Source organism: Dermochelys coriacea, chromosome 4 (genome assembly GCF_009764565.3).
Source record: "Dermochelys coriacea isolate rDerCor1 chromosome 4, rDerCor1.pri.v4, whole genome shotgun sequence".
NCBI classification, from domain to species: Eukaryota; Metazoa; Chordata; order Testudines; family Dermochelyidae; genus Dermochelys; species Dermochelys coriacea.
In genome coordinates, this window is record NC_050071.1 from 46,241,874 (window position 1) to 46,259,386 (window position 17,513).

Here is a 17,513-nt window from a genome sequence, read left to right on the forward strand (position 1 = left end):
ATGTTGCCTGTAGCCATCAGGCTGCGCTGGTAAAGATGGGGAAACAGCCTCATTTGGGAAAGAGGATGAAATCACTCCCAGAACCACTGGATCTGGTTTAGCTTCATCTTCCATATACTCCAAAGGGGCTGGCTGATCTTGGCAAGGACATGGCAAGTAAGGTTCATGGTCTGATTCTGGGTGCCTAGCATAAGGATCCTAAGGGATCCAATACTGCCTGTATGAGGAGAACCTCTTGAGAGGGTATCACCAGTCTGTTGGAAAGTTATATCTGGTCAGAGAATGGAACTCTGATCTCTTTGGGCTTCTGTCTGGGCCTCTTTCTCTATGAGAGGGTAGAAGCTCTTTTGGAGAGACTGACTCACTGGATGAAAAAACTGGAACCTGAACTACTGGCGAACCGGTAGGGTACTGAGGCTTGCGGGTGAGAGGAGAGCAGCTCCATGTCCTCCAGAGTAACTATGTCTCTGAATAAAGACAGACGAGGGGAAGGGGAAGGAGGATAGGGAAGAGTAAAAAGGTCATCTGGGGAGATGTAGTTCTCAGATTGCCCCAGGGTATGGGGTAGGTCAATTGGTAGAGCTGTTGGATCTAGTGCTTCCCTGGCCACAGTGGAAGCCTGATTTGTCTGGGGCCATGACGATATTAGCCCAAAGTGTAATCTCTACGTCAAAGGGAGTGGCAGTGGATGTGTGTCTTTCAGTTTGCATGTCAGAACCGGTACCAAAGCTGACAGATCCATGCTCCTTTGTACCACTTTTTCCTGTTGAGATGGTTTACTTGGGGTTAAATCTTTAGGATCCATGCACAAGGATTCTCCCGACTTTGAAGAAGTCAGGGAGAATCTTTTTTCTTTGGGGCAGCTTTGGGAAAAAAAAAGAGGGTTTGTCTTTATGTTTGTGAGAGTGCCCTTTACTCTCATGAGAAATCATCTCCTTAGCTTTGGAAGTCTTAGTCTTGACTCCTGAGCTCATGCTTGGAGGGGCATTCCCTGGCCCAGGTCTGATTGGGGTCTCATGGCCTCCTCCATCAGATATTTTACATCTTGGCTCTCAACCCTCAAGTTCTTGGAGGGAAGGGGTGGCAAATACTACACTTAGCCGAGATCTGAGCCTGGGGTAGACAATAAAGGCAGCACTGGTGTTTGTCATTCACTGAAAAGGAGAGGGGGCAGGAAATGCAATGCTTGTATCCCAGGACTCTAGGCATAAGCCTATCCTCCCAGGGAAAATAACGAACTATGCCAGGACTTAAGACTAAAAAAGTAAAAAAAAAATAAAATAAACTATTTACAATATATTTACAGACTGAAACAGTCGAAGGAAGAAGCTGTGGACACAGAATGTTCTTACTTCAGCCATGAAGCAGAAGAAGGAACTGGAAAGGTGCCAGTGTACACTTTCTGTCATACTCTTGGTTCAGAGCACAAGAAGAACAACTACATATATGCAGACCAATGGACACTGCTTGCTAAATATCTGTGAACTCAGGCTCATGGTACGCACACATGCCCACATTTGGAATACACATAGGGACATCATTCAAAGAACTATTTAATATATATACTGATGAGAAGAAATAGAACAGCAGAGCTGCTATTTGCACAACTTCAGAAACCACTATATACAGGAGATATGTCGTTTTCTTCTCATGCTACATTTGGTTGCTAGGTTTAGGAGAACCCTGCCAATAAGGAGAGGCAGTCTATGGACTAAAGGGAGGCCAAGGAAAGGAGGCCTGAAAGAGAATGAGTGTCCTGGGACAGTAAAGCACTCTTGCTTTGAGGTGTGTGCCAAAGAGCCTTTCAGCCCAACTCACGTGGCTCTGAGGCAAAGAAGAACATCTGGAGGAAATGAAGCCTTGATGGAGACTCATCCCTAACACCCAGTTCCAAGAGCACTGGACTAAGAGTTTTCCCCAGAGGAGTGTGCACACAGCATATGTCTACATTGCAATTAAATACCTGTGGCTGACCCAGGCATTTGCGGCTCAGGCTAAGAGGCCTTTAATTAGGCAAGCCCAAATGCCTACCCCACAATTAAGCAGCCCTTTAAGCTTGAGCCTTATGAGCTCAAGCCAAACTTACACGGGCCAGCTGCAGGTGTTTAATTGCAGTTTAAATGCAGACATAGCCATAGAAGTATGACCATACACTCCAGTGATGGTACGATGGTACTGAACTGAAGATCCTGCATAAGCCAAAGATGGCGGAGAAGGACCCAGAGACTGGCTATGGCCAAAGAGACTCCAGGACCCTGGTCCAGCCAAAAACAAAGTGTGTAATAATGAAAACTAGGCAACACCAACTGGAATACTGTTTAACATAAAAGTTGCTCTTAAGATGGAGAAAGGTCCCTAATAACAAAATCTAGCCAAGAAAGAAAGGAACTGAGATGACAAAGGTCATATGGCTCTTTTATAAACTCATCTCAGAGCATCTGATGTCATAAGAGAGACTCATACAGCTCCAACAGGCAATATTTTCAGAATGTTCCTGAAATTCCATGATTCATCCCACAATTGTGAATATACCGACGGTACTTTGAAGAACTGTATATATAGGTGTTTTCATAAGCCAAAGTTAAGTTTTCTAAAATGAGTAAAGTTTACTTAAAAAACAGTATTAAAATAAAGTGACATATTGGAACTATTTTTTTGCCATTACAAAATGTCAAACACACATAATATTGTCTGTTTGGCAAGGTACAAAGACTGACTGCACTTACTTCAGATTACTGATCCTGGTTTCTGTAGTTTCTGTAAGCTTCTTTGTTTCCTCCTTCCACCGGTTTGTCGCTTTTTGCTGAGCCACCAACAGACGTCTCAGTTCAACAGTGGAATTTTGATTAGTGACTTCCATCTCTTTCAGTCGAACTTCAAACCCATGCTCCTTCACTGAATGCTCATGTTCCATTGTGCTTATCTACAGTAAAAACAAAAACAAAAAACCCACCACAATAGGCCACAGACAATAGAAGTTTGCAACTTTAGCCCAAGAATAAAAACCCCCAAAACATTCACTTTAGGTGTGCATATAGAAATATGCTCATAAAATCAATTTAAAATCTAGGACAAATGTCGATAAACGGTAGTGAAGATTGTGATGCCTATTGTTTTTATAAATTGAATATATGCTTTATCCTTCTCCCCTGAATTCTGTAAACTACTTGTATTCTAAGAAGTTGAGCTCTCTAGGGAAGAGCTTACATCTTGTATGTTTGGAAAGCACCTATCACATTGTGAGAACTACTAAAATTCAAATTCTAAGTAACTGTGCAGGCTCAGTTGTGTGCTTAACTGAGACCTTGTTTAGGTGTACAATTGTACACACAAAGTGCCAAGTCCTTACACAAGCAAATACAGCAACAAAGGTTAGATAACCAATTTTGTTGAATATACATTTAGCCTATGGATACATCGGATTTCAGATGAACAAGAAAGCCATCTTGCTGGCTTTGAGGAGCCCACAGTCTGAATGTACAACCTGGAGTATAGTGAAAATCCTGTAAACTGACTTTGAAAAGCCTGGTGGACATAAGTATTGGTTAACTCAAAGTTTTAATTGGAATAGTTAGTGTGTAAACAATCACTCTCTCCACACATCCTTCCCCAACTCATGTTTTTCAGTTGTTTCTGTTAGTATCTTTGATCTTAAATGACACTTGTTGAAAATGAGGCAGAGAGTCCTGTGGCAACTTACAGACTAACAGACGTATTGGAGCATAAGCTTTCGGGGTGAATACCCACTTCGTCAGATGCATGTAGTGGAAATTTCCAGACGCAGGTATAAATATGCAAGCAAGAATCAGACCTGCGATAACAAGGTTAGTTCAATCAGGAAGGATGAGGCCCTCTTCTAGCAGCTGAGGTGTGAACATCAAGGGAGGAAAAACTGCTTTTGTATGTGGCTAGCTATTCACAGTCTTTGTTTAATCCTTAGCTGATGGTGTCAAATTTGCAAAGGAACTGAAGCTCAGCAGTTTCTCTTTAAAGTCTGGTCCTGAAGTTGTTTTGCTGCAGGATGGCTACCCTTAAATCTGCTATTGTGTGTCCAGGGAGGTTGAAGTGTTCTCCTACAGGTTTTTGTATATTGCCGTTCCTAATATCTGATTTGTGTCCATTTATCCTTTTACGTAGGGACTGTCCAGTTTGGCCAATGTACATAGCAGAGGGGCACTGCTGGCACATGATGGCGTATATTACATTGATGGATGTGCAGGTGAATGATCCGGTGATGGTGTGGCTGATCTGGTTAGGTCCTGTGATGGAGTCGCTGGTGTAGATATGTGGGCAGAGCTGGCATCAAGGTTTGTTGCATGGATTGGTTCCTGAGTTAGAGTTACTATGGTGCGATGTGTAGTTGCTGGTGAGAATATGCTTCAGGTTGGCAGGCTGTCTGTGGGCGAGGACTGGCCTGTCTCCCAAGGCCAGTGAAAGTGAGGGATCGTTGTCCAGGATGGGTTGTAGATCACTGATGATGCATTGGAGAGGTTTTAGCTGAGGACTGTATGTGATGGCCAGTGGAGTTCTGGTTTCTTTCTTGGGCTTGTCTTGCAGCAGGAGGCTTCTGGGTACACATCTGGCTCTGTTAATCTGTTTCTTTATTTCCTTGTGTGGATACTGTAGTTTTGAGAATACTTGGTGAAGATCTTGTAGGTGTTAGTCTCTGTCTGAGGGGTTGGAGCAAATGCGGTTGTACCTCAGCGCTTGGCTGTAGACAATGGATTGTGTAGTATGTCCGGGACGGAAGCTGGAGACATGAAGGTAGGAATAGCGGTTGGTGGGGTTTCAGTATAGGGTGGTGTTAACATGACCATCACTTATGTGCATCGTGGTGTCAAGGAAGTGGACCTCCTGTGTAGATTGGTCCAGGCTGAGATTGATCGTGGGGTGGAAGCTATTGAAGTCGTGGTGGAATTCTTCCAGGGTTTCCTTCCTATGGGTCCAGATGATGAAGATGTCATCCCCGGTCGGGGCTCTAACGGTATGTTGATTTGTTCCTGTGTTAGTGTAGGGAGTGTCCAGAGTAGATGGTGCAGGTTTCTTAGTGTATTCCTCAGTGGGATCTGAGGAAAGTGGCCTGTAGAATTTGGTATTGGAGAGTTGTCTGGCAGCCTTCTTTCGGTAGTCAGACTTGGGACAACAGCACCTCCTTTATCAGCCTCTCTGATTATGTCAGGGTTGTTTCTGAGGCTGTGAATAGCATTGCGTTCTGCACAACTTAGGTTATGAGGCAAGCAATGCTGTTTTTCCACAATTTCTGCCTGTGCACGTTGGCGGAAGCATTCTACCTATAGGTCCAGACTGTCATTTCGACCCTCAGGAGGAGTCCATGTCGAGTTCTTCTTCTTGTGTTGTTGGTGGGAGGGTATCTGTGCATCAGTGTGCTGTTCAGTGTTATCTTGAAAGTATTCTTCGAGTTGGAGACGATGAAAGTAGGCTTCCAGATCACCGCAGAACTGTATCATGTTTGTGGGGGTGGTGGGGCCGAAAGAGTCCCTGAGGTAGGACAAAAAGAAAAGGAATACTTGTGGCACCTTAGAGACTAACAAATTTATTAGAGCATAAGCTTTCGTGAGCTACAGCTCACTTCATCGGATGCATTAAGTGAGCTGTAGCTCACGAAAGCTTATGCTCTAATAAATTTGTTAGTCTCTAAGGTGCCACAAGTACTCCTTTTCTTTTTGCGAATACAGATTAACACGGCTGCTACTCTGAAACCTGAGGTAGGACAGACTCTTCTGCCGGGCTGAGTGTGTAGCTGGATAGATTGACTATATTGTTGGGTGAATTAGGGGTACCACTGTTGTGGCCCCATGTGGCAGGTAGGATTTTAGACAGCTTACAGTCCTTTTTCCTTTGTAGAGGATGTACACATGCAATCCTATAAATTGACAGCTTTAGAAACAATTTTTTCTAAATTTACCATATCATTACCATATATTTACTATATCAAAAAACTCCAAATAAGTATTTTTATATATAAAAATAAATAATGGGCCAATGGGGTGACGAGTCTCATTTCTGCAGAACTGCCTATAAATATTTGTATTTAAATTTACATACAACATTAACTAAGAATTCTAAATCTAATAATATAATAATCATATTTCTTTCGTAAGAATGGCACGGCCTAAATAGATCAAATTTTCAAAGTTGTTATTGCAACATTAGATTTTGAAGATTCATTCCCCCCCATAACTATCCTATTTGAATACACAAGATATAAATAGGAATTATTACCTGAAAAAGCAATGTAAACTGATATTCATTTTGCTTATTGCACTAATATAAAGGAGCACCTCATCTACTTTTTTGGTATTTTATAATTCTATAATTCTTACAGAAAATAGAAAAACCTTAATTTCATACTATTAAAATAAATGTAACAAAAACAAGCTCAGGCTTTGAGTTATTTAAAAAACAAAACTTCCATTTGTGCCCCCAAACAAATCCACTGGCACATGAATTCTTAAAGTGTAATGTAACGTTCACTCATTTTTTATAGGCGTAAGTTATGTGTGACATTAAAGAGAATTTTTTATTGCAGTAGTGACTATTGATTTTTTTTTCCTTTCTGTAGTTATAAGTAACATTGAAACTTATCATAAAATAAAGATTAAGAGGGAAAACTTGAATTTTGTTACTTTATGAGTAACCAGTCTTCCTCCTATACCCCACACCATCTTTCACACAGAAACAAAGGAGAGAAATATTTTTTAAAACCTAGAAAATGTGATTCTGAAACCATGAAAATTGGCATAAGGCTGATATAGTACATGAAACTGCTTTTAACTTTTGTTGTTAAACTATTTTGATTTGATGGTATACCTTTAAAGTTTATGTATTCCATTAAAAGTTTTTTTAAATCATTTTCTTTTCTCTAAGTGGGTTGATGCCATATTATAAGTCTCAAAAAAAAAAACCTGGTAACATTTGTCTGTACATTGTAAAAAATTAAGCACTGTGGTATCTTAGCACCATTTATTTACATAAATAAAACAACCCCCTAACACAAAGAAACGATAAGGTTTAGTTAAGTCAGTAAAATATTTCCATCCTGTAAACTCGAGATTTATATTTTTAAAATGTAAAGTAATGAAAAGTGTGCACAAATCCTCTTCCCCTTTCAGCAAACACACAAGTGAAGTATATACCAGGCAGGTCCATTTGGTTTATTGTAAACATATGATTGAGATTTTACCTTTGGTTAATCAATATACCTTTAACCACTCAGTTTATGACAAGGAGCCTTAAATGCACCAATGAACATGGAATGCTTTCTTAATTTACCATGTAACACAAAATTTTAAAGTTCTCCATATTATGTGAAAAATTAGACTCAGTCACTGGTTCTTGAAAAATGTAATGACACATACCTGAGTATATTAAGCTGATCACGTATCAATTGCCAAGGAAACAAAGGAAAAAATGTAAGTCAAGTTGAGCAGTTTTCCTCTGATTTCCATCCAATTAGCCAGCCATGTAATACTATTTGGTGAATTTTGTAAATAGAGCGTACAATAATTTTATTTTTTATTGCCAGCAAATTGACCTTTTTCTTAAATATTTTAAATTCTCCAAGGTTAAATACTTTTTCTTGGATCTCTCGTTGAATATCAGGGGCAGTGCTCTGAAGGTGGTGACTTTTAGACTGTAACTGACTTTATTATCATAGCTGTTAAAAATAAAGTAGTCTTCACTACAATACTAGCTCCATGGGCTCTCCATATGCCAACTCCCTAATCCCCAAACCTCCATTCCAAACAGACAAATTTTTCTCTTGTCTTTATATTCACAAACATTAAATTTTATATTTTTGCCTCTAGCCATAGCCATCTTATTCATCCCCGCTTCCCCATAGCCTATACCTCCCATCTTCAGTTGTTAAGACTGCAGAGTTAAGTCCCAGTCTGACAGAATTCCTCAGGTCATGTCAGTCTGGGATACTTCAGTGGGGAACCACAGAAGGTTCACGAGGGAAGGCTGAAGATCAGAACTGGTAGCTGTGTTCTCAAACATTTTCACCTGCAAATCTCCCAACTCTCCAAGCTTGTTCCAACCATGTTGCAGCCCTTATAACTAACATGAGAAGGGGAAAAGGAAGAGACTGGCATATGAAGATGCCTCAGAGCACACTGGAAAATACAGTGGTTAATGTTAATCTTGCTGTTTCGGAGATCTGGGATCAAATCACTGCTGCAAGCAGATACAACTCCACTGGAGTCCCGTTTGCCAATCAGTAGTGAGTTTGGCTCCAGTTAAAGTTAGATAACCAGAAATGTTTTATTATTTAGTCTGTTTTGCTAGTACCTTTAATTTAGCTTTTTGTTGTGCCTCCATGACCAGTTTCCTCAAGTCCTCTCCTTCTTTACGCAACTGTTCATTTTCTTGATGAAGTTTTAGTCTTTGTTCACTAATAGAGCCAGAGTTTTCTCTTTCAGAATCCAGAATGCTTTGCAGATTGCGAACCATTTCCTGGCAACGAGATATCTCTTCCTCGGAGCTGAAAAGGGAAAACAAATCTCACTAGACTATCAACTCAGGAGTTAAGTCAATTTGAGTCTACATTTTTCTAAGCTTCCCTATCATTTGTGTGTGCCTTTTAATTAGAAGCTTTAATTATATTTTGTATTTTGAAGGCCATATACTTATTTTTAAAATTCATAATGCTTGTCAACATCAATGTATTTGTGGATGGGTGAACATGTGAATTCTTTTTAACGCTTCATATTTAAAGTACAAATATTTTTGAAATTAATTTTTATTCCACTGGGTGTGTGATGTCTATGTCTAACAAGAACAAACAGCCACAAACAAATTCACAAAAATATTTAATTCAATTTTAAGATTTCCTTTTTCAGAGTAGCAGCCGTGTTAGTCTGTATTCGCAAAAAGAAAAGGAGTACTTGTGGCACCTTAGAGACTAACAAATTTATTTGTTATTTGACAAATTTCCTTTGTCAGCCTCAGAGAGGCCAAGCATTGAATGACCATGGAAAATTAATTATACACAAATCTTCATATGATAAATTAAACTACATTCATTAAAAAGGATAGGTGCATTTGAGATATAGGAGGTTGGACTTCATAAGTGAACAGGATAGCCAGAGTTGAGGCCAAAGTTCAGGAAACCTGCATTAAGCCCTTGGAGAAGGGAACCGTCTTTTGTTATGTTTGTACAACACCAAGCATAAGTTTCTAGCCACTATAATAATACAAAAAATTACTAATACATAAGTAAATAATTAATTGAACTCAAATTTGGACTCTGGATTATCATAGGGCAAATTTTTTTGGCTGAATAGTTCATTGGCTGAAAAATTTTTCTTCAGCTCGACCAAAACTGATTGTTGATTTGACACGAAATTGTTGAATAGTTTCAAGGGGACTTAAATGCCATTTGACTTCAGTGGTGGGGGTGCTCCCTTATACTCTACACTGTTGTGAGGGCAGCACTTAACTGGGATATGGGAGAGCAGGTGGGCTTCAAGTCCCCACTCTGCCTGATTTGGAACAAGAATTTAAATTTGGGCCTCCCACATCCAAGATGAATGCCTTAATCACTTGGACATACAGTCTCTCTCTGGCTCAATTATTTATAAAAAGTAGAACAGCTTCAACAGGAGAGACAGAGATCAACCCAGAATTCCCTCTAGCCTAGTTGTTAGGGCACTGACCTACAAATGGGAGTCCCAAGTTCAAATCCCTGCTCCCTAGCAGGTAGAGCAGGAAATTGAACCTGGGTTTCCCACATTCCAGGTGAGTGCTCTAACCATGGGACAACAGGTTATAAGTAGACTTGGAAGGTGAGATTTTTTAGATTAGTAAACATCCATTTCACTGTACATACACAAACCAACTAAAAATAATAAAAATTTATAGAGAGGCAAAGTGAGAAAAATGTTGCTTGAAAAATTAGAGTTTGATTTAAGGGTATTTACTTTGTGTATTTTGACATATGATGTTGACCATTTGTGTTTTAATAGTTACAAAGCTTTACTTTATGAAACTCAATGTCTACTGTCATTAAATAATTGTCTGACCCCTTCTAACTTCCCGTAACTGTCAAATATTAAATAAAAAATAAAAAATGCTTAAATACATAATTTTGTGCAAATGTGAAAATGTAAATTGATACAAATTAGAAAAAATGCTTAAGAGTAAACATCAATATCAGTCAATGTTATAAATAAAAATAAAAATCAAGTTTTGCCAACCCTAGCTATAAGAGGAAGGGCTGCATTATGACCTCCCGGGGCTTTGTGAATGGCATTTCCAACTTATGTTTGCTTTAAATTTTTAAAAAAAAAATACTTGAAATAAAAAAAACAAAAATTTTCCCCCTTGGTTTTTTGTTTGGGTCCATCCAAAACTCCACCCACCCCTAATTTGGCCAGCAAACTGAAAAAGTGATTATTCACAAGGCTCTACTCTGGATAATTTCTTCTCATTTACTCTATTTCTGTTAGTCCCACCTACATCTTGCCCCCACCTCATACCTCTAGCTGCACCAATCTCATTATTCTCACACATTTTGCCTGCTAACTACTTGCTCCTCACTCTCCTCTCTTCCCTATTTCTACCTTCCTCCCCATCAGCTTCCTGTTCCTTTTCCCAACTCTCCTCTAACTCCCAGAATCCCTTTCCACCATTCATTGACCCTTCTTCAATTTCAGATACTCCCAACGCTCCACAACACACACAAGCAAGCAAAGCAAAGCAAGACATATTGTATTCCTTTCCTCCGCCCTTCAAACTCTTTATCTGTTTAGATTATAAATTTTTTAGGGGAAGGATTGTGGGGACTTTCATTTGTCCAGTACCTAGCACATTTTGGATGCTACCACAATAATAGTATGAGCGTCCTGTGCAGTCGTTTGGTGAGGACAAACCCACAGATGGTATTATATAGACCAATTAGAACCCTACTGTATGCTGACTCTAAAAAATAGGAATCTTCTGAATATTTTGCAAAAAATGGTTTTCCTAGCAGATAACATTAACAATTAAAATATGATTATTAGCCAGAAAAATGGTTTCTATTTTTTTCCTTTGTAAGAGAACTGCTTTCAACTCTGATCTTGTCAAGAAAATCCGTTTAGTTCTAAAATAGGTCATCCTCACTTATAATATCATCCAATGCTGCATATTTTAAAAAAGAATGGATTATGACAACCTATTATTCATACTTCTGAATATGAACTTATGACAAAATACGAACACTTGACACAAGACTACTTGGATGAGATGGAAATATTGAATGAAATACTGATTAGTAGGACATACTGGTTACAGGAACTCCTCACTTAACGTTCTAGTTATGTTCCTGAAAAATGCGACTTTAAGCGAAACGATGTTAAACAAATCCAATTTCCCCATAAGACTTAAGGTAAATGAGAGGGTTAAGTTCCAGGGAAATTTTTTTCACCTATATATAAGTTTTAAACAAACAATTTAATACTGGTACACAGTGATGATGATTGTGAAGCTTGGTTGAGATGGAGGAGTCAGAGGGTGGGATATTTCCCAGGGAATGCTTTACTGCTAAATGATGAACTAGCAATTGGCTGAGCCCTCAAGGGTTAAGTCTCACACTCTAAAAGGCAGCAGGAAAGGAGGAAGGGCAGACAGAGACAGACATACCCAGTGTATGTTTGAGAGACAGATATGCACATTTCCCCTTTAAATATGAAGAGTGGGGTCAGAAGTACACTGCCTTGTTAATTAGACCAGCAAGTTGAGACCAGACAGTAGCTCCCTCCGTCCATGTGTCCCCCCTCCTCTATGGAAGATGGGGTAAGCGGGGTGCAGGAGAAAGGGGGAGAGGGACACCTTGACATTAGTTCCCCTCTTCTCTCCTCCTCCCCCCCCCGCCAACAAGCAGGAGTCTTGGGGAGCAGCTCCAAGGCAGAGGGCAGGAGCAGCACATGGCAGTGGCGGGAGGGACAGCTGAACGGCCGGCAATTGATAGCCTGCTGAGCAGCTGCTGCACAGGAAATTTAGGGGAGCGGGGAGCTGATAGGGGCTGCCGGTCCATCCTGGTTCCAGCCACCCACCAGCTAGCTGCAACAGGCTGCTCTTCCTGCAAGCAGTGGACAAAGCAGGTGGCTGCCAAACAACATTAAAAGAGAGCATGCACAACTTTAAACGATCATATTCCCTAATTGATCAGCAACGTAACAACGAAACAACGTTAACCAGGACAACTTTAAGTGAGGAGTTCCTGTACTTACTTCATTTCCAGTTGTTTAATTTTGTTTCGTGCTGTCTGTAGACTCAGCTGAAGGTCATCTTTTGTACGCTCTGCTATCAGACACCTTTGGTGTAGTTCCTCCAGTTTTCTGTAATCACATTCACTTCCTCTGCCTTCACGGTAAATCTGAAGGATAGGCTTGCATGTAAATCTCATTTTATCACACAGATGGCTGTCAATGTAGTATTGCTGCCTACAATAAGTTATCCATTCCATTTTCCATCACAGTTTTCAGTAACTGAAGGAATGGGACTTCTACTGCTACTACTGGGATAACGGTCTTACAGATTTTTGCAGTTAGTTAATTTTTCTGATATTCAGCCTAAATCTTTTTTACTTAAATTTTCATTATTGCATCTATTTACATCCTTCGAACCATTTTAAACACTTCTTACTCTTATTTGGTTTTTATACCTTTAAAACAGTTGTAAGGCTTTTATTACCACAGTTAGACACATATCCTGAACATAGATAATACGACTATGCTGAATATATACTGAATAATGAGTTAGGAATTTAGAAACATTCTCCAAGAGCCATCTTTTGCAGTTCACCTACTATAACTCCATTATGACGTACTCTAACATTTAATAGAAATATAAAATGTATTTTTCAATTTCCTTCACTTGATTTACAATTAAACAAAAAACAAGAAAATAGAAAACTAAGCATATGGTCTATTCTTTCACCCCATTTAACTCAATGATATTAGAGAAAATAGTGAAATAGAAACTTAAGACAATGTTATATAAAAATAAAAGTTAAAGTGTAAAACTGAATATCTGCATTCTTACTTTCTCAAGTTCTTCTTCCACTGCTCGCTTCTCTCTAATGGCCCGTTCAATTTGACTCTGCTTGTCTCCACACTCCTATAAGAAGTCAAACCATTTTCTAAGGGCATTAAATACATCAAACCAAAAGAACAACAAAAACATAGGTTAAATGAAAGTTAAGGCTACAAAGGGAAACACTCCAAAGTCAGGAAATACGAAAGCTAAAAGGTTGCTCATGCAAACTTAGTTCACTTTATTTTTGCATGTGCATTATGACGTACTCTAAGTGCATCCTTTTTTTCCCTGCAGAGCCACCATCTCATTCAGTGTGTAGGTTAGATAAGGGGCAGTGAAAGTATGTGGTATTTTTTAAAATCCTCATTAGTCAATGAGTGAATGCTTACCTAATTCACTGCACACCATCCACACTCCTCTGGTTTCCGACCTCATTCTTTACAAATTCATCCTTTATTAATGTTCATTGTACAACATCCATCCTATGCAAATCTGCTCTCAGTTACACTGGTACTTTGTACTAACATCCTGATAAGTGCAAACAGAATTTGTTCCCCAGCCCTCCCAAAAAGTACAGATCCTCAAGAGTCACTTCATTCCTTATTTATTCCTACTAATTTACTGAGTACCATCTAATCTCTGTCCTGAATGAGGCATGGAGAGATACTTAAGAAAAATAGTATGTAATCATATCACTAAAGATTACAGTAGTACATATATGTATGGTAACCTGGTATTCAGATGGGATGCAAAATTTCTCATGTCACTAAAACAAGTTCTTTACCCTGGTGGTAAATATTATTATTTAAGAATGGGACTGGCCACACACTAGTAGATACATAAAAACTTAAAAGCCAAATAAACATACATATCAAAGCAGTACTACAATAAATTGACAGAAATAAGAGAACAATTCTTAGTATTATTATACTCACAAATTCCTGAGAATAGTGAGAAACAAAGATAGAAGAATACAGCCAGGGGAGTACCTCATCACAATCCAGTTTACACCATTTTGTGGAACCTGATGTGCTCAACAACAGGTTGGATATACACATCTCTTGTATACCTTTTCCCATTCCTCCCACACAGATCTTAGATTATAAATTGACAGTGTTTCTGCCCTTGCCCATGTGTGGTATTCTGGTTAACAGACTTAGTATTCCAGCGAACCATAATTTAATTTCTGACAGTTAGTATTCCATTCGCTTCAATTAATTTCTTAATAGTTTTGAAATATCCATCTGGTTAGCTCCATGTTTACCTTACTGCAGAAAGTACCTAAAAATCCACTGTTTTAAACCTATTTGTGCAACTGGCAATGTATTCATTCTTTTGTGGTTTACTTATTTGTGCCAAGCACATATTGCTAAATTTTATAACCTTAGGGTAAGTACGTAGGCTAACCAATTCTAAAAACAGGGCCTCAGCTAGGTCTCATGCTAATTCTTAACCTTTCTACCTACAGAATGCCTAGTATACTTAATCTTTAATATTTTCTACTTGCCTTACTGTTTGGCAGTTAGATTACACATTAGTCAAAACTACACCCTTATCATATCATTTATAAACTAATCCATAACTGCCCGCCACTAGGCTTCAAGCATATTGCAAAGCCTATTTTATCAGCAATACATTTTATGTTCTCCTACTTGCATAACAGTGTTTCTTAAGCATCTAGGCAGTCTCTTCACATATGGATAATAGTGCCAAACTTCTAAACAACGGTCACCAAGATCACCTTAGGGTGAAAAGTACACACACACACACACACACACACACACACACACACACACACACAGAAAGAGTAGATTTAATGTAGCTTGAGGAATCTTAACTTTGGCATTTCCTGGTTTAAATGGTTTCTTTTTCAACTTTAATAATTTTAAGTGGAGCTTTCGAGGATCTTTTTAATAAAAATAAAAAAAATTAAAAAAAGAGGAAAAATTCCACCATGTAGAATGCTGTGTTTTGTGCAAAATAAGCACTCAATAAGGCAAGAAAAGTGAAGTGGAATTTCTTTAATGCAGACCTGCTTGTGGACTATGATCTGAGTGGGGAAGGATAGGGGAGAGGTCCTGGAGGCCAAATTTAGGCTGTTAGGTAAGAGATTGAAGTCCAGGACCTCCATGGTAGCATTCTCTGAAATGCTTCCAGTTCCATGAGCAGGGCCAGTTAGACAGCCAGAACTGCAGGGTCTCAATGCATGAATGAGACGATAGTGTACAGAGGAGGGGTTTAGATTGGGGAAACTTGTGGGAGAGGGGGAGTCTATACAGGAAGGATGGGCTCCACCTAAACCAAAACGGAACCAGATTGCTGGTGCTTAAAATTAAAAAGGTTGTAGAACAGTTTTTAAACTAAGGACTGGGGGGAAGCCAACAGGTGTGGAGGAACATGTGGTTCGGACATTCCTTAGGGGAGGATCTATAAATGGAGATTCCCTATGTCCTCATAGGACGGAGAGGATGGAAAATGATAAAATATAGGGAGGATCTGATGAGAAACAGTCAAATGAAAAAACAAAGTCTCATTCAATTACATCATGCAATAGGGGACAGCCAAAAAATGACAAGTTTTCTGGTGAAACGAGGCTAATCAATGGGACACAGTAATTCCAGGATACAAAATATATCATGAGGACAGAACAGGTCGTGCTGGTGAGGGAGTTGCACTGTATGTGAAAGAAAGCGTAGAATCAAATGAAGTAAAAATCTTAAATGAACTAAATTGTACTACAGAATCTCTATGGATAGTAATTCCACGCTTGAAAAATAAGAACATAGCAGTAGGGCTATACAACAGACCACCTGACCAGGATGGTGTTAGTGACTCTGAAATGCTCAGAGAGATTAGAGAGGCTATTAAAATAAAAAACTCAATAATAATAATAAATAATGATGGGGGATTTCAACTACCCCATATTGACTGGGTACATATCACCTTAGGAAGGGATCCTGAGACAGTTTCCTGACACCTTAAATGACTGCTTCTTGGAGCAGCTAGTCCTAGAACCCACAAGAGGAGTGGCAATTCTTGATTTAGTGCTAAGTGGAGCACAGGATCTGGTCCAAGAGGTGAATATAGCTTGACCGCTTGGTAATAGTGACCATAATATAATTAAATTTAACATCCCTGTGGCGGGGAAAACTCCACAGCAGCCCAACACTGTCGCATTTAATTTCAGAAAAGGGAACTACACAAAAATGAGGAGGTAAGTGAAACAGAAATTAAAACGTACAGTACCAAAAGTAAAATCCCTGCAAGCTGCGTGGAAACTTTTTAAAGACACCATAATAGAGGTTCAACTTAAATGTATATGCCAATTTAAAAAACATAATGAGAACCAAAAAAACAGCCATCTTGGTTAAACAACAAAGTAAAAGAAGCAGTGAGAGGGAAAAAGGAATCCTTTAAAAAGCGGAAGATAAATCCTAATGAGGAAAAGAGAAAAGAGCATAAACTCTGGCAAATGAAGTACAAAAATATAATTAGAAAGACCAAAAAAGAATTTAAGAACAGCTAGCCAAAAAGACTCCAAAAGTAATAGCAAATTTTTTTTTAATACATCAGAAGCAGAAAGCCTGCTAAACAACCAGTGGGGACACTGGACGATCGAGATGCTAAAGGAGCACTCAAAGACGATAAGGCCATTGCGGAGAAACTAAATAAATTCTTTGCATTGGTCTTCACTGTTGAGGATTAAGGGAGATTCCCAAACCTGAGCCATCTTTTTTGGGTGACAGATCTGAGGAACTGTCCCAAATTGAGGTGTCATTAGAGGAAGTTTTGGAACAAATTGATAAACTAAACAGGAATAAGAGGTTTCAGAGTAGCAGCCGTGTTAGTCTGTATTCGCAAAAAGAAAAGGAGTACTTGTGGCACCTTAGAGACTAACAAATTTATTAGAGCATAAGCTTTCGTGAGCTACAGCTCCCTTCATCGGATGCATCGGATGCATCGGATGCATCCGATGAAGTGAGCTGTAGCTCACGAAAGCTTATGCTCTAATAAATTTGTTAGTCTCTAAGGTGCCACAAGTACTCCTTTTCTTTAAACAGGAATAAGTCTCCAGGACTTGATGATATTCACCCAAGAGTTTTGAAGGAACTCAAATGTGAAATTGCAGGACTACTAACTGTCATCTGTAACCCCTATCATTTAAATCAGCTTCTGTACCAAATGACTGGAGGATAGCTAATGTGATGCCAATTTTTAAAAAGGGCTCCAGAGGTGACCCTGGCAACTACAGGCCAGTGAGGCCCCACTTCTGTACAGGGCAAATTGGTTGAAACTATCATAAAGAACAAAATCGTCACACATAGATTAACATAATTTGTTGGGAAATAGTCAACATGGTTTTTGTAAAGGGAAATCATGCCTCACCAATCTACTAGAATTCTTTGAGGTCAACAAGCATGCAGACAAAGGAGATCCAGCCGATAGTGTATTTAGATTTTCTGAAAGCC

At 39.1% G+C, this 17,513-nt stretch overlaps 1 protein-coding gene across 12 annotated transcripts in view; it reads right to left on the bottom strand.

Annotated features, from left to right (window-relative positions):
- The window catches only part of SCLT1 (sodium channel and clathrin linker 1), a 128,300-nt gene that overhangs the window by 45,849 nt on the left and 64,938 nt on the right, over window positions 1-17,513 (bottom strand). For 11 of the 12 annotated variants that reach the window (XR_006280947.1, XM_038398134.2, XM_043513511.1 and 8 more), the window contains 4 exons: window positions 13,051-13,125; window positions 12,237-12,382; window positions 8,314-8,506; window positions 2,727-2,923 (listed from right to left, as the gene is read on the bottom strand). Coding sequence is in view for 11 of the 12 variants with exons in the window: in XM_038398134.2 (XP_038254062.1) it covers window positions 2,727-2,923; window positions 8,314-8,506; window positions 12,237-12,382; window positions 13,051-13,125 (611 nt within the window). In the remaining variant the exon portion in view is untranslated. Of the gene's footprint in view, window positions 1-2,726; window positions 2,924-7,327; window positions 7,394-8,313; window positions 8,507-12,236; window positions 12,383-13,050; window positions 13,126-17,513 lie in introns of those variants that run through there. The other variant, XM_043513517.1, reaches the window with a different exon arrangement.